Raw genomic sequence first — 25,738 nt, 5'->3', positions numbered from 1 at the left:
ACATTTGAAGGATTAATGTAACGCTTGAAAACTGTCCTCTGTGGCAAACTCGTGAATATATACACCGACGAATCAATACCTAGGTAGCATTTAACCATTTCTATCTCACAAATCACATTTTCACAAGATGATCAAGAAGTTTCGTACTTTTGTACTGGGATTTAAAGCAGAGTGACGTCATACTGTAAAAGTAAAAAAAATACAGCAAAACTGTAAAGGTAAGTGAAATATTTCTGCAGTAGCCTCGTTTTGTTGTTTTAAGCTCTGTTTAGAGCTGTCTTGATTTTTGCACCCGCAGATGAATTTTTTTTTTTTTTTAACTTCATCGTGAAACCGCATCTTGGCTCCTCACGGCTCATGAAGTCCTTTTTTGGGTGTTGAGGAAGGAGCAGCTGGGCGGTGTCTCCGTTCATGGGTGGAGCGCAGTCAGGAAACGTAAGAAAGCTTGTGAAACTTGTCCCCGCCGCTGGCTGTTACGCATGAGGCTGCTCTCACCGGATGGCCCGTCAAGATGAACTTTTATCACCGTGAACTTACTCGGAAACTGCGCGCAGGTAGGTTTGTCCCGCTTTTCTGTCTTGACAAACGTTTTTGTCTTTCAATGTTTACTTCTTTAAACTCGTAGCTCGGCCGGCAGCGGCTGAACGTGCAATTACGTTGCCCAAATTACGCAAACATGCATTTTTTTTTGTGGTTTTTTTTTGGGATGGGGGGGGGGGGGGACATTTCAGCTGCTCGCTGTTCTTTAAAACTCCACGCAGCATCCTACAGAGCAGAGCTGACTCACGTGTCTGGAATAATGTTTGTGTGCCGCCACATTTCCGTGATGAATAGTGACTCTCTATTTTGTTGCTAAGGCAACAGAGGCGGTGACCGTTGGCGACGACTCTGACCTCACGTGACTGTACCGACCACGTCGGAAAGTTGTTGATATTTACTCAAATATTTCACTCGTTATTACTATTATTATTATTATTTTTTTTTTTTCCAGACACCCTAAAATGATTAAGTGCATACTGATGATACATGCCACACGTTTGTTTTACATTTCCTCGTGTATTTCAGTACAATTTATAAACTTAAAAACGAGCCCATTATAGACGTTATCCTCAACAATTTGACGAATATGGACGCGACGATTTAGTTGGGAAAAAAAATACAGGAAATACAACGCAAACACAGGAAAGCCTACAGACGTCCGCAAGTAGACACAGACGACAACGAGATGTTTCCAATGTTAACGGGGACAAGCTCATTGTTGCCATGGTGACTCGTTAAGTTACTGATCTACAAAAAAAAAAGTGGACCCATCCTGCCTTTTATTTGATAATACTTAGTGTATGTTCTTACAATTTTGATTGCAGGCTTTTTACCTTGTACCGGTAATATCTTTACATTGTGGTAATAAGTAATAAGTGCTTTGACTCGGGTATTTATACTGCAGATAAATGTTTTGAAGCCCGGTTGTGTCCCAAAACGACAGATAATCTTAACATATTTGAACCGAGCTTCATCTCCGGCCATTCGCCCGGCTCGATGTTTGTTTGGATGGACGGATCCATGTAAGTGGGATCGTGAGATCACGATGCATGTGTACTTCCCTTTTCTTGCTTAAGTTATGTGTCACAGGAAGTCCTGTTGGTTTGTTTTTTTTGGCCGTCTTTCTCTTGTCTTCGATGCTGCTTGTGTCTCAATATATGAACATTTGTGAAAGTTCTCTAAGGTACAAGCAAATAACTGATTAGTTATTACATGTACGCTGCAGTGGTGTGACATGACATCATAAATAATGAGTGAAAACACCACGCGGGGTCAAATACTACTTCAAGTCTGAAACATAAGCAAGAGATTTATGTAATTTCCTCTTCTGTAACAGTACGTTGCATTACGTGTTGTTGATCAGATAACGTGCAGGAAAGTAGATAATAACTCACCGTGAGTACATTCGACATTGTTTTATTTGAAGCTTATTAGAAGTGCAAATGTCACTTGAACATTTTCTGAAACGGGTGGTGTTGTTCATTTTTTATTTTGGATCAAATGTTGTCAGGATATAAATGTTAACAGACATCTGTGTGAGAGCTAAATAGAGAAGGGCGGCATTTTTCTAAATGGTTCGATCTTCCTTCCTTCCATGTTGCAGAGTCTGATAGTGGACAAGCGCGTCACTCGGCACACTGCCTCTATATATAGACGTGCAATCTGTGCTTCCCCTAATGGGTGGAGTGCTTTATAAAAAATAACTGGATTTTAAATACATACAGTCGATTTTTATCGATTTTATTCAGTACACTGATGCTTATTTTTTTTTTTTTTGTCTCAAATCTACTGGTCTTTCCACTAAAACTGCTTGTCATGTTTTAGTTTCAGGATCTGAGCTGCGGCTGCACGGACGTCTGCGAGCTGCTTGAATGTGCGTGCTAGAAACCAGCTGAAGATGCAGGGGGCGATTGCACGAGTGTGCATGGTGGTGGCTGTGGCCATATTGAACCACCCCTCGCTCTTTCCTCGAGAAAACACCACACTCCCGGAGCAGGACGAGGAGCTGATGGCTCGAATGCGGGAGCACGAGGAGAGGCTGGAAAGGGAGCAGGCCAAGCTGGAGAAGGAGCTTTCAAAGCTGGACTCCAAGCAGGAGGAAACCAGCGCGGAGGAAGGTTATAGTTGGTACTTTTGGAGCGCTGTGTCTTTGGTAATATTCTTCACTGTCGAGATGTGCAGGGTGGATGCTGACACAGAGGTCCGCCCCGTGGAGGATGAAGACATGCTCTCAGAGAGCGGATCCATCAGCCCCAGGACGATGGCACTAGATAAGGATATCCTGAGCAGCTTCTGTGACAAATGCACCCACACATCAGCCCATGAGAACTGGAGGGTGAGGGAGTTTGTCGAGGGTTTCGCCGATGACTTGCTGGAGTCGCTCAGGAGCGCACGTGACAGGGACGTGGACATGGAAGTCTGGGACTTTGTCGGGATTGGAAGCATGTTTGAGTCTTGGAAGGTGTGCAAGCCTCTGATGTGTGACCTTTTAGTGCCGTTCTCGCCTCCAGATCCACACTCCTTCCGATACGACCTGTGGTGCAGCCCGTCCAGTGACGTACCTCCAGACATGCAGGGCTGTGGCAGGATAAAGGTGACCAGGCTCGGCGAGAACGAGGAGGGCTGCCTCTGTGGCTCTGCTAACCTGGGAGAGGACGTGCTTTGTCTGTTGCACAGCAGGAATGACACACTCAAAGTGGACCACAGTCCTGACGAGCTGCTGTGCTCCAGGAACACACATTTATTAGCCAAAGATCAAGTCATGAAGTGGTTTCAGATCTCTGTAACCAAAGCGTGGGGACGCATCTCTCACAAATACGACTTTGAGGTCACCTTTCGCCACCTGGATGCGTCCGGCGCTCTGAAGATCCGATTCCGTTCGGGGAAAGTCATCGTTATGAACATCATCCCGGTGGTTCAGCTGGAGAATACGGATGCTTATTTTGTCTCACACTTTCCGTCCGATTGTGGCAGCTGCCCAGACCCGTACTGGCCTCTCTCTTTAGCTGTCTACGAGAGGAATTTGCTGAAACATTTTGCTAAACGCCTACCACAAAATTCCTGTCATTTACACTGCCTCCAGATTGTTACTTTCCTTCACAGAAAGCAGTTGGGCCTCACAGGAGAAAGTGCCCTTACCAACTACCACTTAAAGACCGCTCTGTTGCATTTGCTGCTGAGTAAAAAGCCCTCTGCGTGGGGCGTTCGGAGTTTGGAGCGCCGGCTTCAGGACGTGCTCAGCTTCTTGCAGAGGAGCCTGCAGGAGAAGAGACTTAACCACGCTCTGATCGGGAACAGTAAAGTGCCAAAAGAAGTCCAGCTTCCCAAGATCATTCGCAAAGCAGAGCCCGTCAATCTGTTCAGGTCTCTGGTGTTACAGAGGGAACTCCATGCAAGAACAGGCAGGCATTTTCAGGAGATGTTGAGAAATGCACCTGTGCTCATACAGGAGTACTCGCCTTACTTATCAAATGGACGTTTGCACCACAGTCTCGATGAAGGTTTTTGAGCAGTGGCTGTGCTCACTGTCTGAATTCTTTACTTTAAATATCATTCAGTGTTACTAGAGGCAATGTCATAGATAGAAGGTGCATGTACAGCTGCTATTTCAGTTGTGGTTGATATCTAAACAGCTTTCTTTTCTCCAGACAAGCCAACCAGTCTATTGAGACTACAGCTTACAGCTCATACGTTATATTTGTAAAGCATTTCAACAGCGGGTTCTGTAATTTTTGATAAATCACTCAGTAAGACTGAATGGAGGAATGCTTTAAAGCCACATTGCCCGTTTTAGCAGTGTGACCAGGAAGTGAAATGTCCCTTTGCTCCTAAAAGAAGCAGCGACAAGTAGGATCATCATTTCTGGAATCTCAGAAAATACCTCTCATATTGTGCTGGTCCAAACAGGAATCATTTACCCAACAGTACAGCAGTGTTTCAGTAGTATTTCATTCATACCGTTACAAATCTGATGGCAGCTATTAAGGGTTGTAATGTCAAATGTTAAGAAGTCATTTTTTTTTATCATAAATTAGAGCTTTTTCCTTCATTTTTCCTTGTCTGAATGTCAAATCTTTGATAAAGCTCCAATTTATTTAATGGGACCGCTCTGCGCAGCCTGCGGGAGAAATATAATGTTATTTTTATGTATTTGTAACAAAAACGGAAAATTCAGATTCAGGCCAGACTCATTGCAATTTTATTTGAAAAAAAAAGAAGTACCACCACACTTTAAAATGGATCACTGAAAACAGTTTGACTATGATTATTGAGCCTTATTCTTATGATTTCATATTTTCCTCTCGTAACAAAATACATCTTAAATGTCAAATAAAAACAAATTTTGACTCTTCAGATGAACCTTTGCATGTTAACTCCTCGTTTTCAAAACAGGGAGACTCGGGACGCGAGTACAAATATACGGTTGAAGGTTTTGGTCAGTACTTCTTACAGGCCGTAGTCATAGTTGGGTTTCCCGTCGACGTAAGTTTTGTAGAAGGCCTTGTGGGTGTCCACGCTGTGCATGGTGGCTCTGACAGCTGGGTCCTCTGACATGCGCTCTGCCCACTTCTTCAGCTCAGGTGTGTTGTCCAGATAACTAAAAAGACACAAAGGACATCCAGTCATTCACGCAAGACTAAATCACTGCACATGAATACATAGTTGCTTGTAAAAGTTTGGGCAAGTTGGATATTTTGTTGATTTTTAAGGTGAAAAGAAATAAATATAACCAAAGAGAGGCAATAAAAACATTATTTAAAATTTTATAAAATAGGACATGTAAAGAAAAATTTTAAATGAAAAAAGTTAGTGAAATTTCCTGAAACTTGCAATACGTCTTCCTGTAGACGGCAATCTATTGTGCATGTATGGAATAATTTCTCTGAGCAGAAAGCAGTTCGAAGCAGAACTACTGTGCGTCCATAGCTGACTGTGTACGCGCCCACCAGGCCCCAAGTCATCCTCATAAAATATGACATTTCAAGGACAAACAATGATGAAGCTGACTTGATGAATATCCTCTGTGCTTGTAGTATTCCTTCCTCTTTACTGTACATGTCGGACTTTTGTCCCGTATCCACCATTTGTACGGTTTCTCCTCTCAGATGACTTTGAGAATCTTTAAATGCTTCCATAAATAAAACATATATATATTTTCAAACGTTCACTACTCACTGTCTCAGCTCAAAGATCTCCAGCCTCTCAAAAAACGGCCACATCATGTAGTCGATCATTGTGATGGAATCGCCACCAAAGAACTTGGTCTTCTTGTTAACCAGGTCCTGAAAAATAAACAGTACATTTGTCAGTAATGTGTAAAATACTCTGAACTATTCCTCACACTATACATCTCGTAAATGTACAAAGAAACTCAGCTTTGCGAGCTACCTCATTTAATTTGGCAAACTTCTCTTTCAGTTCAGCTTCCAGGCCTGAGATATCATCGCCATTCTTTCTCCCTGTTGGGATCTTGTAGAAGTACGGTGTTACCTGAAGAAAACAGTGGTGGTTATTTGGTTCTTATAAAAGTAGTCCGGCACACTAAACAAAACCTAAAGATATAGATACAATTATTTACGTAACAAACCTTGGAAAAATTCTCCAGCATCATCTTCTGTTGAGCTTTTCCAAAAGGAGAGGAAGGAAGCAGCTTCTTCTCGGGGTAAACTTCATCCAGGTACTCGCAGGTGATGGGAGACTCGTATATCACCTCACCGGCAGCTGTCTCCAGTGTTGGGACGAGGCCGAGTGGATTCTTTTCAAGGAACCATTCGGGTTTGTCTTTCAGGTGGATGTTGATGATGTCATGCCTGAAACAAAAAAGCAGGTTCTGGACATGAAGTTCTGCTATTTAATGGTTTTGAAATAGTGATGCTCTGTTTAAAATAAAGTATTTAAAATGCATCTTTACGTGATCCCTTTGGCATTCAGCACTAATCTGGTCCTCTGGGCAAAAGGGCAAAACCTCATGCTGTAAAGTCTGATGTGCTCTTTGGGGATTGGAGCAGGTGCAGCACTTCCTGAGGGAAGGAAAGAAAATGTCCGTCCATGACACGACATGTATGACTTTTTCATATTTCGGACGACATGCTATAATTACTTTTTTTTTTTCATATTATCCACAGATCCTACTGCTGTTGAAACCAAAAACGAAGAGTTGATTACCTGGACTGTTTGTAATGAACGTATGTTGTCTACTTAAAATGTAACTACGTAAAACAAAACGATCAGATAATGTGCAGTCACCATCCAAGACTTTGCGGAAATATCTTGTGACATTTAATCAGGGCGGAAGTAATGAATGGGAAGGGAAAACATCACAAAATGTCGTGTTCAGTTTTCCACGGAGTTCTCTCTGATGCGATGCAATTCATTCAGTGGAAAAATATTAGACTTTTTTTTTTTTTTTAAAGTGAAAAAGTGTGTCCGGGATAGTAATTGTCGTGTATAGCTTTACTGGCAGAAACAGACATGCAGCCTGCAATATGCTCCGTTTTTTTCCAGTTAACCGAGTCTTACCTTTCGCGAAACACTTTTCACTAGACATCTTTTCACTTCAGGGTGTAGTTGAAAGGACAACGAAAGCCTTAGCACAACGTGGAAGGACCGAAAACGAAACGATAAATGACCGAACAAGGCACACTAAAATATTACGTTTCGTAAGCTTCTTCCGGTGTGGGCGTGTCAAATAACACGCCAGCCAATGGTTTGAAAGGGCGGGTTCTCGCTCGTTTTGTCGTTACTATGGATACGTAGTGACTTGCTCGTCAGTTTGTTTGTTGCGTTGGTCAAAAATGCTTTAATCCCATTGTATTTAAGTTTTATTATTATCTCGAAATGGACGAAATTGAAAGTTTACAAGTCAGGTATGCTGCCGCTGTAGATATACACGTCTGTGACATTTACAATATCATACGTTCACCGAGAGTTGTGGCGCTAACTAACGTCATTTGTCCGTTTTGCTCCCTCCAGGTGGATACAAGGTTTTACTAACAATAATATCGAGTTTGTGGACACTAAAACAGTATGTTACACATGTGGGAATCACATCTGTTTCCTGAACCTGGAGACAAAAAAACGACGTGTGTTTCGGAGTCCCGGCAGAGGAATTGGTGCTTTGACAGCTAATGGCAACAGTCGGGTTTTTGCATTTTCTGAGCAAAAACTATCCCCATCTATGTTTGTGTACATTTTCCCAGAGCTGCAGTTGAAGAACAAACTAAAAGGTAAAGATATGTTCACTGTAATCTTGCAAGAGATTTTGAGTTTTTGCTGTTTTATCAATATGCATGCCTTTATTTTCTCACGCAAATCCTAAGTAGTTGTTGCTGATTCTTCTACGTAGGAAAAGCACAACTGGACTACACATCAATGACATTGAGCAACAGTGGTCCTTTTCTTGGGTGTTGTTCCTCTCTCCCCGACTACACCATTACAGTGTGGTAAGCCACTGAAAGCAGTACACTACCTTGTAATGTGTACCGTATATTTTCAGTGATGTTTATTCAGGCTGACCACCTACGTGACTGTAATCATGACTGTGTGATGCAGGAACTGGGAAAGTGCTGAGCCACTTTGCTCACAACCACACGCCGGACAGGGTGTCACCTCTTTGCTGTTCAACCCGCTGAATTGGCTCCAGCTTTGTGCTCTGGGTACAACATCCTTAACTGTCTGGAACATTGAGAAAAGTGGCAGCTTTCATGTCCTGAAACCAAGGTAAAGCATAACTGGCTGCACACGCATGTGGTCAAAGTCGACAGTGATATTTGGACATAACATTTTCTGTGCACTGAATCAGAATTGAATTACCTAGAAAACACGTGTATGTCATATTTGTTGTGTTGCAGTGTGATAGAGCTTCCAAAAGCCGATGGTCCCTTTCCTCAGAGAATGACATGCACAACCTTCTCGGGGCTCAAAGAAGACAAGTTACACAGTTCTACGGTATTTTCCCACTGTCACCCATACATATCAAAATAAGTTAACTTAAACAACCACTTTTTTTTTTTTAGTGGTGCAGCTTTGGTTTTTATATCTATTCAAAAATGTCTCGTGAGAAACAACTATGTAAACTGTTACCCAACTCCACGTGTTTGCACAGACTGAACCCAGGAGCAAAGCCAGACTAACTCCTTCTGCCATCTGCTGGACAGCCACATCACAGCTTTATGTGGGCTGTGTGGAGGGCTTTCTGCTTCTCATTGACCCAGAGAGACTCTCTGTCTCAGTCCTCCTCAACCCCAAAAGTAAACAAACATCCACACTGAAATTTGGTAGATGTTTAAAAAGTCACTGGGAATAGTTCTACTCTCCCATACTAGTGCTGCCTCGTTTTTTTTTTTAAGTGTCTTTTGTGTTTCACCTTTGTTCAGGTGCCTATACCGTCCCTGAACTCAGAAAGGGCAACTTTCAAGGCTTAACCCTTCATAAGATTGGTCTGATCGCTGTAGGAAAGGTATGAGCTCATGCACATCTGTATGCCCACTTAGGGCTTCAGAGATCCTCAAATACTCCCACTTACAGCACTTTAAAATGCTTATGTGTCACAGGAAAGTGTTATGCGCTGTCTGCAAATCAAAGGGTCTCAGATCGACATCGAACAAACATGGCAATTAGAAAAACCTGTCACATCTGTGAAGTACTCCCCTGACAATGAAACATTACTTTTATTTTCCGATACAGTAAGTGCTTAAATGTACCATGACATACATTTTAAATTCCATCAAATAATATGGTATTTAATAGTATAAATATTCTGACAACAAAACCTGAGAGCTTAACAGGCATTTTGTTCTTTAGGGGCAGATTTATACACTGAACCAAAACCAGTCAGAGGAGATTGTGAAGGTCCTGGATGTTCTCAGCGGCAACTTTGTGACAGCAGCATTGTTGCTGAATGACATGAACATCTGTGTGGTAAAATACTTGTTGCTCAAGAATTAGTTACATGTGTAATTAAAGCCAATGTCTCTTAAGTGATGTTTCTGTTTTTACTTTTTGTAGTCATTAAGGGATTCTGGAGAACTGCAGCTGTGGTCCTCAGATGGCACCGTCCTCGGTTCCCTGTCTCTTCAAACCGAGGTCAGATTTACAACATGTGAACATTTGGAACCTATCAGTAGCTCCACATCAATACAATTGTCCTATAAGTATGTGAAGATTACTTTAATTTAATCAAATAATTAAATTCATAAAAATAAAAATTAACTTTCTGTTCAGGTGACAAGTCTGGCCTGCTGTCCTATTGCACATTACGCAGCTGTTGGAACAGCTTCAGGAAATGTCCTCTTCATTGACCTGAACACTGAGCAGCAGCCTCGCCTGGTGCACCAGGTTAATCTCTACCACGCTGCTGTGGATCACCTAATGCGAGTATCCATCCACCCCCATCACACCATGGCGTTTCACTTTAACACTGCACATGTGATAACACATCACATCATTTCATTCAGGAAACAGAAACATGTTTTATCTTTCTCCGTAAAGCCCAAAAAGGGCAACTACTCTTCCACTTGTGATCAAAAAAGTAAATGAAAATGTTTGTGCTTTTACAGTTTTGATCAAGAGGGGCACTACCTCTTCACCAGTGCCTCGGATTCCCATATTTATGTGCTGGATGCAAAACCATCCAAGATGTTCTCAGTCATAGGATACACAGGTAAATACTCCTACTGTTTCTGCTCTCCTTTACATTAACCACTGCACACATCAATGCAAACGTCATTGTAGGTAAGAATTTATACATACTCTATATCTATAGAAATGTTCTGTCTGCTCTGTGGTTTTCCTTTCCAGTTATTCCCGGCCGCATTTTGTCGCTTTCCTCTTGGTACATCAGGGACTGTGAGGAGGTGAAGGTTCTTGCACTGTACGCTGGACAGGAAGACAAACATCAGGATGGCAGCCTGCTCACAGTGCTCTCTCTGCCCACCAGGAGCCTTGCAGGTACAGCACTGATAGAGTTGATGGATTTCCTACCTGCTCCCTAGATTTTTAAAGGCATTTTGGCATTTGGTCAGAAGTTGTTTTCAAATTCACACTGGTTGAACGCAATCCATCATAAAACTATCTGGTATACATCCAGAGGAGAGCAAGCAATGGATAGTAGAGATTTGAGCTTCTCAAAACAGTCTGATGGAGGCAATGTCCACGAGGCAAGATAAGGATCTTGTATCCAACACAGTCATAAAATCACGTGATATTAACAAAAGTAAATTAAACCAAAGGTAAGAATTTTGCAACCTGCAGCTGCTGAATCATCACCTGTGGGTGAGGGGAGGTTTACGAGGTGATTGATGTAATTAAACTAGACTTAAGAATTATGTGCTGGTCATTGTCCTTTACTTCCCATTTAGTTTAACAGTCTAAAAAAAAATCTGCAAGCTTTAAATAATAGTTCATATTTACTGGACTTACTTGCCTTCTGTTCTTTTTGATTAAAGGCATCATACCAGGAGATGTCACAGACAGAGGACCGGTTTTGTTTCCAAAAATTCAAAAACATTCAAAGACATTCTTATAACTGAATTATGGCACCTACAGGGCATTTTTTTATCCAGATATTTAGACGTGTGGCCTCTAGCATGGTTAAAAAGAGTGCAGCGACTGAGTGCTTTACAAAAACACACCTTTTGTTTATACAGCGGCGTGGAAAACGGTGTTGAACACAGACCATGACATGGAGAAGTCTTAGGAGAAAGTGCAAAGTTAAGGCTGTGGCCACAGTAGTGAGTTGTGGTGTATGACACACAAAGTAATAAAACAGAATAAATTAATATAAAATAAAGAAATGACTCTAGAGTGGTTTAGGGTGAAAAACATAGCTGCCAACTGGTTAAAATCACCAGTGACAGTGCATGTGGTGATTAACAACAGTTAGGGATTGAAAAAAAAAAAAAAAAAGTATAATCTATTCTATAAAAAATGTCCATAGAGACTTTTTATGCGATACAGCACTTCTATTCTCCAAACTAAAGGTTAGAGACCAGCTACTGAAGGATCCCTCGGTAGCAGCAGTTGTGCCGATTCATAATTGTCTGTTTTAGTTGTCACTGCAAACATGTGTTGTAAACTAAACAAATAAAAGAGCCTGACAGTTTCTAAAAACATCTCTTCATCTGCTTCCCATCTACATTTTATTCGTCTGCTTCCCATCATGTTCCTCTGCTGTCCTGCAGGTCCAGATTGTGTAGACCGACATGGTTGTCTGTCTACTAAGGTCCTCAAAGTGTTCAGATATGAGGTGCCCAGTCCACTTACATCCTGTGTTCTGGGAGTCGATGAGATCTTCGCTTACTGCCACAAGCAGAAAACCCTTCAGCAATTTCAGCTACCCAAGGTTTGCCGCTCTCTTTTTCTTCTTCTCCCTTCAACATCTTTACAGAAAAATTACAGTAAAGCGTCTGTGTGACTTTTAAAAAAAATAAAACACTGCAGTTTTTAAAAAAAAAAATCTAAACAGTGGTGTCAGGTCTGGATTCCTAATCTTTGTATTGATACATACTAAATCATTATCCTGCTCTCTGATTCATCCTCTCAGAGCACAAATGAGCTCTACAGTCAAGAGGTGGTCCAGCTGAAACCGAGGCAGGAAGTGGAGGCTAATCAGCTTAGCCCTGCCTCTCTTCTTCTGTCTCCTCATCGCTTGTGGCTGGCTTCTGTGGACCGAGAAGGTTTACTAAGGGTTAGAAAAACAGCGTCCATTGTAAGACCGCATCTATTTAATTATTTTCTTTTTCTCTTGTAAATGTTTGAATCGTGCTTTCATTTTCTCTGGTGTGTATAATGACGCTGCTTCTGCACCTGTAGGAGCGGTACATCGAGCTGCAGTGTCATTCATACCGTCTTGGTGGGATCCGGAGTGTGTCCTTCTCCGCAGACAGCCACACACTCCTCACTGCCGGGTTCAACGATGGCTCTCTCATATGCGCTGACCTCAGGTAAAGCAGTCTGTTGTGCTGACATAATGCACAGCGGTGAACAGTAGAGGGAACTATTGCTCGCAGTAGTGCGTCCCACACAGTTTATATTAAACAGTACTTTTCCTCTGCTACCACCGGCAGCGAGAGCCGATAGGGAAATGCATACAACGGGGGAGTCATGACCATAATTCTCCGTAAGAACCAAGATCTCGTAAAATTCACAGCACAATCTCTCCGCTGAATATCATCCCACTCACATACATTCCACATCCGCCTCCTCCGCTTGCTCCTGCATGCTTTTCTCTTCAAGCTAAAGAGATTTACCTTATATCACTGCTTATTTATTTTCCAGGAATTGTTTCAGGTCTTGTTATTTTTTATGCCTCTTTCATTTGTTCAATATGTGTCTAATCCACTCGCTGATTAAATTGATCATGACGTTGGAATTTATAGGACATGTTTGGAGACTTTTCTTACGCACAACAAACATCCTGAAAAGACCAGGTATCGTCTATGTGACTGAAGTGTAATAGAGAGCCATTGTTGTCCAAAAACTGTACAAAGCACATCATTGATTCGCACCGTTAACATGTTCATTATCACTGTTACTATTTACTCCTGTTTCAGTCAGCTGAATTTAAAGAATAAACTTTCTCTTTATGGCACATTTCTATCGGAACAAATGAGTTTAGGCCTGAGTGGCACTGACGGGAAGAGAAAGTCAAAAGTTATAGAGATGAAATAACACACCGTTGCTTTTGGTCTTTTCATGTGACAACAACTAACCTTTACGTATGTATTGTGTATATTTGTTTTCTATGGCTCCATACAGAATTCAAGGTGAAGATACCTGTAAGGTGACTGAAGCTACTAAGTATAGCCAGTCTTTGGCTCATTGCTTGAAGGGCATGTTGAATACTGAAAACCCCATCCTCACTGCCTTACCAGTGTGGGGACAAGGGTCCCCAGCCAGCACTGGAAAACCAGAAGAAAGTGAGGTAAACAATTTATTTGTATTCTGTTTTAAACAGTGTACAGATAATGTTTGTTTTTCTTGCTTTTAAAACCCCCCAATTAATTGGCAAAAGTTGAAGAAAAATCTTTTAGTATATTAGGTGAGCCATGTAATGACTTCTATACCTTCATGAAGGTTTCATGGTTCATTTTAAAATAAAAAAATATTATTCACTAAGTGGAGTTTCTAAAATGTTGTCACCTCTCAATGTGACAAAATGGTGGAAAGAAATATATAACACAACATAACTCAAAAGTGCTACAAACTACAGCCTCCAAAAATCAATTTATATCTCTCTAAAACTGTTTCATCAAAAATGTTGTATTGTAAACTAAAACTAATGATAATTGGAGTCATTATTGGAAAAAAGATTATGCAGGTTTTGTAGGTGAAACAGTTTTATATGAACAATATAAGAGTAATTATTTGCAAGAAAAGTTTGTTTCTGAGCTGTTTCAGCGTTCAACCACAAGTCAGCATTTTGTGTTTTTTATGAAGGCCCTGTGGTATACATCTGGTATAATTATTGCACATGTTGATAGATATTATTTTTTTCCTTTTTGCTTGTACAGTACATCGAATTACTTAACTAAACGAACACATTATAAACGTGTCCAATCATTTGTTTTTATTTATCCATATCTCTGAATTATTTTAAATGTGTTGTCAACACTGCAGGTCAGCGCTGGAACATCGGTGGATGTGAGAGAACAGGATGAGAGTGCTCCACCTTCAAACCCCACATGGCTGGAAAACAAGCAAGAGGCAGTCAGTGACTAATATGTTGTGATATTTGTGGTAATAGCATGAGATGTGACTAACTGTGTTTCTTTTGTTTCTCTACGATGTTCCAAATGGACGATTACGAAAGTGCCCTTTGCACCTGTGTGTGATATCCAGTTCAGAAAACAGCTGTGCTGATTTTGGCACCCAGTCACTCTGTGCAACAGCTTGATTTACCGTCAGTTTTAGAGTGAGAAAATCTACCAATTAGCAAGTGGTGTAGTGCTATAAAGCAGATAGACGTTTGTGAAAACCTGTCTGAGCTTCTAGGTGACAATAACTTGACACTTGAAGGTGAGGCAGGTCTTTGAATTGTTGGTTTTACACTTCATTGACAATCGCACATGGGAACGGGCTGCTTTCTCACCTGCTGTTATGCTACAATGAAGTGTTGGATAGCATTTTTTTTGTTTCTCATTATGTATTTCAGCTCTATTATAATTACTTCTAAATTACTTTAATTTGTATTTACTGTAGCTTGGGAAGCTGTGATTCTTGTGAATTTGACAGTCAGTTAATCTGTACATTGTGAACAGGTTATAAAAGAAGACAATGAGCAAAATTCTGAGATAAAGAAGAACCTGAGGGAAATGATCCAAAATTTGCGTGACACTGTAAGTGAGTTTCACTACTTTTTTTTAAAAACAATTTTTTATTTCAATCCTGCTACAAGTATATTCTCATTTGTTCTTTGCTAGGAAAAAGTGATCATGGCAAACATAACACCTGACAGCATCCCACACTGCACAAACACACAAACACGATATCTATTATTGTTTTTCCATTCAGTAAGACTTCCCTGTAATTATACATGGCAGGTCACGGTGTACACACACAATAAATTAGTGTCATCGGAAAGAAAAATGGTTTCTTACAAAACTAAAGCGCTCAAACGCTTAAGGCTTAAAACAGCATTTAGAATTAAGGTAATAAATACACTAACAAATAAATGATCATATAAATAAAGTACATATATATGAGCGAAGCTGTGAGGCCAGCTAATGTTCACAATTTTCAACGTGAAGTTTAAAGTCCTTTTCAAGAACATTTGATTTGCTGTAAACTTGAATTTTCCAGTTTTATCGATTTGTAGCATTTTGTTTAAGTCTATCATTAAAAATAGATATCAGCTTCACAAACGGGTTGCGTTGCTGTAAATATTTGATGTCATAAAACAGGCATGTTGGTGCACAAACAGCGCGACTAATAATCTGTGTTGCAGTTCCAAGAGATGCTGAGTGAATACGGAGACCTCCCGGAACAACACTACTACCTGGATGTTGAGGAGCAGAGGAGGGTCGAGGCCATGGCGGAGGAGGAAGTCGAGACGGTACGACAAACACACAAACGTGAATGGAATGACTCTTTCATTTTGCTTCGAGACGATCCTTAATGTCCTCACTTTGTAGGTGAGAAGTGAAATAGAACGAGACATTGTAGAAAAAAGTTACCTCCGTGACATCTTGACGAGAGAATGCTGGGACTCTCTGAAGGTCAAAGGCAGGGCCATTAAGGTAGGCTGGCTTAGAAATAAGCACTTAGATGTCAGACTGATGAATGATACATTTCTTAACTCTATGCTTTTCTGTTCCAAATCACTTCTGGGTGTCTTACCACAGGCCTTTCACTCCAATCTTGAGGTGAAGAACTACCCTCTGAAAGAGCGAACGCACAAAGAGCTGGAGGACCTTCGCAGAGTTCAGAATATAAGGACGATTGAAAAGGCTGTCTGCAGTGTAAGTAAAACTGCGGTTTAGATTCTGATTAACACTGCAAAAAAAAAAAATCCCACATGTGATGAGTTACAATCAATCAAACCAGCGTTTACTGTTTTGAATGCGAAACAGAAATGCAGCACTGCAACACGTTCTGAAAGCTGTGACAATGTAGCCGTCTTCGGTGTGTGGTTTTATCAACATAATTTGACGCGTCGAACCCCATTCCTTCATCTGACCTTTCACTGTCGTAATTTGTTGACATGCTTGAACACGTGCCAGTCCAGCAATGTCGAAACCTCTCTCGATTTATAGCTGTGTGGCCAAAAGTAAGTTGTTAAGATGGTTCTCTTCACTGCAGTATCCTTTTGGTAAAGTTTACAATCTTATGGCCACAGATTTAATACGCAATGTTTATCTCAGCCCTCCTGTTTTCACCCACCTTTCAACTGCAGCAGAGAAGCCTAAAAGAAAGTTCAAGTGCTCAAGAAGAAGACCATGGGGATGAAGGCCACGTGGACCAGAGTTCTGCTATGACAGGAAGTTTCACCTCTCAGTTAGGGTATTCAAATCCTTACATCTACGACCAGTTCAGCCTGCAAACCGTAGAGCAGAGGATCAACCAGATAATTCTACTCCAGGTGGGGACCTGTTCCAAAACCTGTCAGATCTCAGCCAGGGTGTTATAATGAAGCCTTTTTTTTTTTTATTGTGCAGGGATTTTCCAAAACAGTGCCCAAACCACACATGACAAAAAAAAATTAATAATTACATCAAGAAATTGAAAGAAAAAGCACATTCAAAGAAGTGTGTCAGCCATCTGTAATGGTTCTTGTCAACCTGATCGTAAATAATATTTTCTTTCCCTCATCCCCAAATGCAGGACGTGATTTATCGCATCAAGACGGCTTTCAACGCCGACTTTGAGGCGTTGCACACGCAGAAGGTGCATGAGCTGAAACGTGTGAGCGACAGGAACAAACACATCAGGGTGATCAAGCTGGAGCTGGACGTGACCGGGGAGCTGGACGTGACCGGGGAGCTGTGGGAGCCCGACCTGACCGACAGCGAGTGGCCAGAGAGGCTTTTCACTGTGGACGACTCTGAGGTTACTGTCCTCACGAAACATCTAATCAGTGGACAAAAGTTCACATTGAGTTCAACAAACAAAGACAGCATATGTTGTTGTTGAACTACTTTGTGGTTTGTTTGTTCTTTCACGGTTAAGTGAAGTAGTGAGTGGTCATTGTCAAACGAGATATCACCTTTATTCCACTCCAGATAAAAGTAGAAAAGTACTTCACCCCAGAACAGATAAAGGAGGAGGAGAGGAGGCAGCTGGAAAAGCAGAATCGTCTGGCCGCTGAAGTATGCAACCATAAAATGTTGTTGTTGTTTTTTTTTTTTAGCTCTTGTTTGTCGCAATTTACAAATTCTCCAAATACTTCCATGTAAGATTACCACATCGACGATGAATGCTGACAGTAAATTGAACAACACTTTAGCTGCCTCAGTGATGCAACGTAATAAATAATACATAAAAGTAGTTAAGTAGTGTCGTACTGATGGTTTTGTTGTCTGTCTATTGCAGAGTGATGACTACAGAAAAAAGGCACTTGATGACATGATGGACGGAGTGCTTGAAGTGAAAAAAGAGGACATCTTGAAAATGGTAAAAATTTAAATATTCCAGTTTTTGTTAAAACATAAATAGTATAAGGAATCGATTACAGACATATTATGTTGCACCAAAAAATATACAACACAATGTTTTCTTTCTCACTTACGTTGTAGTTAATCAATTCATTAAGATACTATTTTAAAATGTTTACAATCTTGGAGCTCCTGATAGGACTGACCTCCTGTAAAATGTCGAAGCCAGGCTGATGTAATCAGCTGTTAGGTGGTTAAGTGGTCTCGTCCAGCAGTTTTAAGAAATCAGCAGGCTTAAATCTGTGTCCAAAAATGATTAAATGTAAATTATTGTGTTGCAGTGCTCTTTTTGATAAATGATTATTGAATCCTTCGAGCAAGAATGCCAAATATTCTTTGGTTTCGGCTTTTCATTTGTTAAGTTTTACCAATTTTATGATAGTAAACTGGATGTCCTAAATATTTAGACTGTTGGTGGAATAAAACAAGACATTTGAATGTCTCTCCCTGGGTTGTAATAAAATGTAATGGCCATATCATGAAATATAACAATTGATAATTTAATTCAGAAGATAATCAGAGGATTAATTGATAATGAAAATAATTTTGTAGCAAACTTAATTTAAATGTCGTTTTTGGATTTTAATTAATCTACCTCCGGTAATCATTTCAAAATTTGACATCACAAATGAACCACTTGTAAAGCGTTGATTGTTTCTCTTTACGTTAATGATGCTCCGGGTATTTTTTCAACTTGAATTCTTTTCTTGGCAGTGTCAGTTGAATTAGACAAATCAGCATGAAGGGCACATAGTTTCTATTGAATTTACTCCACAGGAAATACCTCCGCCTGAGTTTGTTTTGACCAAATCTAATGTTCATTGGAGTGAGGAGGAGAAAAAGGTCTACAAAGAGTATGAAAAGAAAGCCAAAGACCTCAGTGAGGAGAAGGAGAAGTACAAAAAGGTATTATAGAGGCTACATTTACAAATCTGTTTTGCTTTGATAAGAAATGATGAATTTGGATCAGCGATCAATCATTTGTGAACTCTCTGATTGCAGTCGTTGGAAATGGAAATCAAAAAACTCCGGGAATCCATCAAGGATGCGACCAAAACGTTTGATGAATCTTTGACCAAACTGTTAGAGAAGAAATTGAAATTCACAGTCGCTTTACACCAGGTGAGCCCGTATTTATGTACACGTATGTTCACAGCATGAAAAGCTCATTCTGCTTTCCTTCTTCGGGGTACAGAAAATCCTTTTTAATATCGTTTTTTGATGCGTTTTACAGGAAGAGCTCAAGATATCTTATCTTGTTGAGTCAGTCCACGAAGAAGGAGAGATGAGAAATCGAGAGAAGAAGCTCAAGCACCAACTTGAAAAAATGTTGGCATGCAAGGTCAGAAAAGTCGCACGCAGTGATCCTGTAGGTATTTACGACTGCCAGCTTCAGAACCTCTTATACTGGAGAAATGGCAGCGGTGTTTATCCGAGTTCAAGTACAACATCTTCCAGTGACTCAGGCATGTCTTACAAGAGCAAACCTGTGTGGCACGCTCATTTTGTTAGACCTCAAGAAGAACGACAGTCACTATTTCTCATACATGCTGCTCTCGTCTGATAGACCTGCATTTCCCCGACAGGAGGAAACTGAGGAGGAGTTGAAGGGACGCGAGGAAGAAGTAGAACTGTTTCACGAAGCGTATGACAGTATTGTAGCTGAGGACAAAGTAAGCCCGCTGATGATTAAATACTGACATCATTATGACTTTAAATGATGATGGACATAAAATAATATCATTCATGTCTCTCTAGCATCTTGACAGAGAATTCCGGACAGAGTTTCTTGACATACCAAGCCAAATGGTTGATTACCTCTATAAGCTGTTCAAGCGTAGACCAAGGTTTGTAATACTGAATAAGTCCACGCGTTAAAAGCTACATTATTTGATATGTAGGAGTTGTAAGTTATTTAGCAGTTTCTGCAGACAATATTTTATGCCTCAGGGTTCAAAAGATGAGGACCCAGACAGACACCAACTCCAAACTGTCCAGAGAGCCTCGTCTGTGTGGCTCTCTGGCCCCTGATGGGCTCAACAAAATGCTAAAAGCCATGGACGAGCTAGACGCTTCCGAGAATATGCCAACGGGTTTGAACTCGTCGATCTGGGAGAGGTTTTGTCTTTTCCGCAGAACCAAAGTAGAGTGTGAGCAAAAGGTAATTTGAGGGCAGGGGGAGGTTAAAGATTGTAAAAACAAAAGGAACATTGCCAGTCTACCAAAATATCCACAAATATGTAACCAGCCTAACACTTTAAAGTCTATTTATAAAGTTGAATCCTTCCAACTGCATTCATCAACAAGGCCTGTTTAATTCATTTACATTACAAATGTAATTCTGTGTCCACCCCAGCTTTTAAACAGATTTGAACTAACTTTGCCACATTATTGAAGGCATTTAGTTCTTTGTCTGTGTCGATCATCTCATCGTTTGACACGTCCTTCGCAGGTCAAATTAAAAGCTCTGACTCTTGCTGAGATGCAGGCGTTCCTGCACAGGAGGAGAGATGAAAATAAGGCTGTTCAACAAGAAATAAAAAATCTCTCCGACGCACTCGAAAGGTATGACTGCAATTCACGGTGATCACAAGCAGATGCCATTTAAAACTAAAGCTGGCAGAATGGCACTCAAACCAAAAAGTCACGTGTGAAAGTTTTTCCTCTGTCGATAATACCCTTCAGCAGAAAAAGGGGATGCAGTAAGGTACAGCAATTTTTATGTCACGATGGAAGAATGACGAGTGTTTTTTTTTTGCCGTCTCTCCTTCACCAGTCTGCATAAGGAGAGGAACCATCTCCTGAAGAACATCATGGTGCAGGTCATACTCCAACAGGGCCAAGTGGAGGTTTCTACCAGAGGCCTGACTCTTGATTACACAGACATCATTCTTTACCACAGGGACGTGGTGGACGACATCAGAAGCAGCATCAGGGTTAGCCTTTACCATCATACACACACACACACACACACTTACTGCAAAACAGAAAGTCATACAAATGTTACCTTTATTAACATGTAAATATAACACGAACAAATGTTTTTCCGTTTGATACAATGGTGCCAAAATGCCTCAAAATCAAGTGGTTTTGATGTCTGCCAAATGATTATTATCCGTATGATCAGAATCGTGCAGAGCAGAAGATAGCCTATATGGTGAAGTGCAAAGACGTCCATAACAGCATGATCCAGCTGGAGTGGGAGCACAAGGTGTTAATGAAGCAGATAGAGGACCTGAACGAGAAGGCGAGGGGCATCAAGATGTTACGAATCTCCAAGGAGGAGCAGGATATGACAGTAATGTGGATTCTAAAATATTCTAAAACTGCCTCATTTTTTTTTTATTTTCTAACTTTTCTCCTCAGCCTGTTCATCTTTTATACAACATATACTGGCTCGGCCCTCAGTAAAAACGGTTGACTACAGGATAATCAACAGTTTTTACCCTGTTAATAATTCTGACAAAGTAATCGGTCTGTGATTTCAACGCTGGTATTTTTTTGGTTTTGGCAGCATCCAATGTTTCGTGAGCAGAAAATTGTTACCAGGACAGATGGGTGATCTTTTATTGATGCAAGCTCCACACCCTAGTTTGTTCTTCTCTCTTCGACTTTTGAAAATCTTCCCAACTATGCTGGTTCAAAGGTTATTCTTTCTTTGTCTCCTCAATCTTAATCTTAGTCATTCGAGGTTCAAGGAAAATTGTTCTGCGCTTCATTAGGCTGCGAATGTCAATAATCTAAGGCACGAACAGGCAGTTTAATTAAATACAGATCTCAAAAGTTCAGGGGACAATATTTTGCTCTCTGTTTAAATCCATTTACCTCTTTATAAAACACGTGAAATTTCAAGTTAGAAATATGAAGAAAAGCTTTGTGGTGGTTGATAAATGACAAAAAAAAAAAAAAAAAACGGATCAAATCAGTCATCCGTCAGCTTATTTTCAAAGAGTTGATGAGCTTGGCACATGAATTTCCAGGCCTGAACGTGTTTCCTCTGGCAAACGTTTCAGGTACCTCTGCTGTGGCACAGCTTTCAGCTTCCTGTCATTGTTTAAACCCCTGCGAAACAGCGAGACAGAAAAACTGTGACTAAACAAATCTGCCCCGAGACATCCTGAACAACTTATAATGTTTTTTTGTTGCCACAACTGTTGTGGGATCCGTCATCAAAAGACCAGGCGCTTGATGAAGACCCTGTCGGGAAACTTTGAGCTCCTTCTGTTTTTCTCATTTCTCTCACTTCACACAAGCCAGTTATTCCCTTTTCTTTCCAGCATCTCAACAAGAAGAATAAAATCAGTCATATGGCCAAGCAGGTTTCCTTTTTAGAGAAAAGCATCGCTTTGATGGAAAAGGTAACAGAAAAGTCCCGATGTGTTTTCATTGTTGTGTACTTTTTTTAGACTCTCGACTGTTCAGACAATAAGCTCGTTATTCTCCATTTCAGACTCATCTGCAGAGCGTGCAGCGGCGCATAAAAAAGATTGAGCGGATTAACAGGCAGGCAGCAATGAAAGCCAAGCAGACCGCTAATTTAGATAAGCAGCTTCCTGATCTGCAGGTGACCGTGGCGGAGTTGAGGCACATCTGGATAGAAACGGGTATGAAAAACAGCCATTTCAGCTCTAACTAAACCAACTGCAAAGAGTTTGCTTACGTTTCCGGCTGATAATGTGGTGCGTTTGTTGCTTAGCTGCACAGGAAAATGAGGTAGCTAAAAGAGAAGAGCGCTACCAGGAAATCATACAGAGAAGAAACTTGGAAGACATCACCAAAACACAGAGGCATGAGCTGGATTTCCTCTGGGCAGAAGTCGAGCGCCTGAGGATGAAGAATTTTCCTTCTCTTGATCAGCTGGAACACAACTGAGCAAAGACTTCTCTGCAACAGATGGCACGATTATATTTACATTTCTCTTGGTGAACATGAAATGCACAAGTTAAGCTGTGAATCGACAATGTAGCAGCAACGAATAAAAACCAGTAGCTAAACTCTTAAGAAACATTTGAAATGAGTCTGTTGGTCTGTCGAAGCGCATCGTCAGGTGGTGAAGTCGTCTTCTGCGCGGTCAAAGTGCAGAATGCCGTCTTCCAGACCGAAGAGGTCCACGAGCTCGGACAGGCTGGCCTTTCGTCCATCTACGGGGACATCTGACTGGAGCTCACACAGAGCATCCTGAGCACAACTCCGCCACTTGTCAACCAAGGTTTGAAGCTGCGTTAAATCATTCTGGGGAGAAAGAGGAAGGAACGCGTCATAAAAACGACCACTTTCAGTCTACGTAACCAGAAATAATAAATCCCGTTATGTTCTATTTAAAAAGTAGCCGATACCTTGCTTCTGTACATTTTAACCATCTTGAGTCTGCGCACGGTCTCCGTTTTGTCTTTAACCTCCTTCCTGAGATGTTGTGCAAAGTCTTCGGAGGAATCTTGTTTTGGTTCGGGAACGGGTCCAGGGAACGTTTCGCTCCCTGATCTCGCCTCATTTCTGTTTACATCAACATTATGCATGATGATAGGAGGATTATTAACAGTCTCTGCGGAACCTGCTGAGACTCGTTGGCCATCCTCCTCCGCCTCATCAACACAAAGGCGTTTGGCCACAGAGAGGGGCGAGACGAAGGAGCGCCTTGATCTCTTCAGCCTCTCCTTCAGTGAGACACTCAGCTTTGGGGGATGCTGTGAAATATGAATCGCGAGGAGGGGGGGAGAGAGGGGAGGGGGGAGGGTACATGGACAAGTGATATTTAAGGAGATTATGTTGAAAGTAAGACCCTATGCCTTAGTAGTTTTAAAGTGATATTATGCAAGAAGGACATCAAAGACGACAGAATTTCCCCTTGGGGATTAATAAAGTAACGAGGACGGGCCGACAACATGGACGCACAGTCCTCTTACCTTTTCTTCTATGTAATCACAGGGACTTGACTCCACTGAGTTACAAGGTGAAGAATACGCAGATCTTAATTTTCCTGCTTTAGGGGTGATCTCCATTGGTGAAACTTTACTTCGACTCATGTAAACTTGCGTTGTTGTTGTTGTTGTTGTTGTTGTTTTTTTTGCTGCGGGCACTGCAGTCAAACTTCAGTTAGGTTGCTATGTCAAGTTCCGGTGTTAGCTCGTGAGCAAAGCACGAAAAACGCCCTTGAAAAAAAAAAAAAAAAAATCATCACGAAGACTTAAGATATTGATGCAAGCTTCCCCAGCAACCACTGAGCAGCCACCAGCTTTAACTATACGCTGATTAAAATATTAAACTTTAAGCGGTGCGAGATGTTTTTCCGTATTTTGCGGCTCGAAACATTGGATGTCTGCGATTGGACAGAATTTAATGACGTCGAACGAGTAGCATTATGGGAAATGTAGTTATATATAGTGTAATTTGGAAATCTGATGTTTTCATGCGATTTCTTCAACGCACATTACATCCTCGAGGCTGTATTCTCTCTCATCTCTAGTTTTGGCATAGTTATATGAATAAAAAGAAATAAAATAAAAGAATTAAAAATATCTGAATAGAGTCGCTTGTGATTGAATAAAAGTACTTTTCCCAAACTTAAAAAACTGGAACAGGCCCCGCTAATACAAGTCATGTGTTTATTACAATACACCCGAATAAAATCAAATAACAGTAATCTGAGTAAATAGTTGTTTTGTTTTTCTGTTTCTTTTAAGAATAGAACAGTATTAGGATTGCTCTTGTGGGATTAAATGGACACACTTCTGTGCTTATAAGAAGTACCCAGTAAAAGTCTTTTTTTGTGGGTTTGTGGTCAGGTCAAGTGTTGTTACCCTCTTTACTAGGTTTGAGTCATATTGTGATTGAGCTCTTCTCATCAGTTGATTCATATCTGTTAAGGGACTTATTTATAATATGTACATGAATGTTCATTCATTGTTGTTTAAGACGTTTTTCCAAACTTGTGCTGATCTCCAACATGACATTTTTTATTTCAGTTTGTGTCTGTGTAGCCGTGAGGAGAAAGGTGTTCATTAAAACGTGATGCTGCCTGAACTTGAACTTCAGTCCTTGGCAGTCTGATATTACACACCCCAAGGGATCCGGGAATTTTTTACATTTTGTATGGATGAATCTTGCAGGGCTGAAAATTAAAGATAATTACTATGCGTGAGTCAGGAGACCGTTTTCTATTTTTTTTTTTTTACTTTTTCTCGTTGATATAAAATACTGTGCTGGCTCCTCAGCAATATACATGGAGTAACTGCAGCAGTGGTATGTGTTTATAGAATCTAGAGGCTATGTGCGACTATGAGAGACGCTGCCAGGTCTTTCATGAAACACAGGTGTGTGTGCTGGGCACTCAGAAATACGGCCATTTTTCAACTACTTTCTGTCAAGATGCTCCTTGTGGAGGAGATGTGATTGTCTCATGCAGACTGCAGTGATTTTGTTTATCTGAAAAGTTGTCTTGGAATTTGGGTTCACAGGTTATTTCGATTTTCACTTGGTACTTTGTGTCTTTGGCTTTTGTGGTGTTGGAGGTTTCCCTTTAATGTGGAGCCATTGTGTCTCATCTGCAAACACTTATCTTGCAGGGGTACATAAACACCACAAATAAACATAAAAGTTTTATGACACAGCCTCAAAATCTGCTCTAGATTGTATGTGTTTTTCAGTGCTGCACATTCATAACAAACACAAATGAACTTGTTGCTAAAACCAACTTATGTGCTGTGAATCCGAGGCTTTTTTAGCCCCCTTTGGATTTGATTTGACGGCAGACATTTTGACTTGTCATGATAAAAAAAGCACTGGTGCTATTAATATAATTCATGAGGGCTGCTTTCTGTTCAAGTGTCCTATAGTCAGCCAAGAGAGTATGACGGTGGGACAGCACTTCCAGCACCCTGAAACTGAAGCAGCTAAATAAAGTTTCGCCATCAGTACCTGTAATATTTACACCTGCGCTTTTCTGTCGTGACATGGCAAAAATGTTTGCTATGTAAAAGGCCTGTAACTTAAATAGGTCTTAAAAATAAAGTGCTTCCAAAATGGCAGTTTGACCTTTAGCCAAATGACTG

General features: G+C 40.8%; 4 protein-coding genes across 4 annotated transcripts; 2 read left to right on the top strand and 2 right to left on the bottom strand.

Moving 5' to 3' along the window:
* Positions 1–518: 518 nt before the first annotated feature.
* itprip (inositol 1,4,5-trisphosphate receptor interacting protein) lies at positions 519–4,722 on the top strand. The gene is made up of 2 exons (XM_069144581.1): positions 519–554; positions 2,365–4,722. The coding sequence occupies exon 2, from the start codon at positions 2,438–2,440 to the stop codon at positions 4,046–4,048; it is 1,611 nt and encodes a 536-aa protein (XP_069000682.1). The 5' UTR covers positions 519–554; positions 2,365–2,437; the 3' UTR covers positions 4,049–4,722.
* LOC138195293 (glutathione S-transferase omega-1-like) lies at positions 4,716–7,208 on the bottom strand. Its single transcript, XM_069144582.1, has 6 exons — positions 7,060–7,208; positions 6,452–6,560; positions 6,128–6,350; positions 5,929–6,030; positions 5,716–5,822; positions 4,716–5,137 (listed from the first exon to the last, which is right to left on the bottom strand). Exons 1-6 carry the CDS (start codon positions 7,085–7,087, stop codon positions 4,987–4,989), a joined length of 720 nt encoding a protein of 239 aa, XP_069000683.1. The 5' UTR covers positions 7,088–7,208; the 3' UTR covers positions 4,716–4,986.
* Positions 7,209–7,377: 169 nt separating this feature from the next.
* Positions 7,378–22,587, top strand: cfap43 (cilia and flagella associated protein 43). The gene is made up of 38 exons (XM_069144103.1): positions 7,378–7,406; positions 7,513–7,766; positions 7,886–7,982; positions 8,092–8,259; positions 8,391–8,487; positions 8,645–8,789; positions 8,916–8,998; positions 9,093–9,224; positions 9,343–9,459; positions 9,547–9,624; positions 9,763–9,911; positions 10,098–10,201; positions 10,339–10,488; positions 11,721–11,881; positions 12,083–12,247; positions 12,352–12,482; positions 13,297–13,462; positions 14,158–14,247; positions 14,799–14,876; positions 15,485–15,592; positions 15,672–15,776; positions 15,882–15,998; positions 16,433–16,618; positions 16,861–17,085; positions 17,259–17,345; positions 17,569–17,649; positions 18,468–18,596; positions 18,693–18,812; positions 18,925–19,032; positions 19,277–19,363; positions 19,449–19,537; positions 19,641–19,851; positions 20,143–20,255; positions 20,467–20,626; positions 20,818–20,988; positions 21,968–22,048; positions 22,141–22,294; positions 22,387–22,587. Exons 1-38 carry the CDS (start codon positions 7,378–7,380, stop codon positions 22,560–22,562), a joined length of 4,902 nt encoding a protein of 1,633 aa, XP_069000204.1. The 3' UTR covers positions 22,563–22,587.
* On the bottom strand, positions 20,683–24,035 carry sfr1 (SWI5-dependent homologous recombination repair protein 1). Its single transcript, XM_069144580.1, has 3 exons — positions 23,594–24,035; positions 23,027–23,374; positions 20,683–22,922 (listed from the first exon to the last, which is right to left on the bottom strand). Exons 1-3 carry the CDS (start codon positions 23,711–23,713, stop codon positions 22,734–22,736), a joined length of 657 nt encoding a protein of 218 aa, XP_069000681.1. The 5' UTR covers positions 23,714–24,035; the 3' UTR covers positions 20,683–22,733.
* Between the last annotated feature and the right edge of the window lie 1,703 nt (positions 24,036–25,738).

This window comes from Embiotoca jacksoni, unplaced genomic scaffold (genome assembly GCF_022577435.1).
Source record: "Embiotoca jacksoni isolate LCO1_2020_lvr unplaced genomic scaffold, fEmbJac1.0.p SCAF_12, whole genome shotgun sequence".
Taxonomy (NCBI): domain Eukaryota; kingdom Metazoa; phylum Chordata; class Actinopteri; family Embiotocidae; genus Embiotoca; species Embiotoca jacksoni.
Note: the sequence above shows the minus strand (reverse complement) of the source record. Positions and strands in the feature narration are given on the sequence as shown.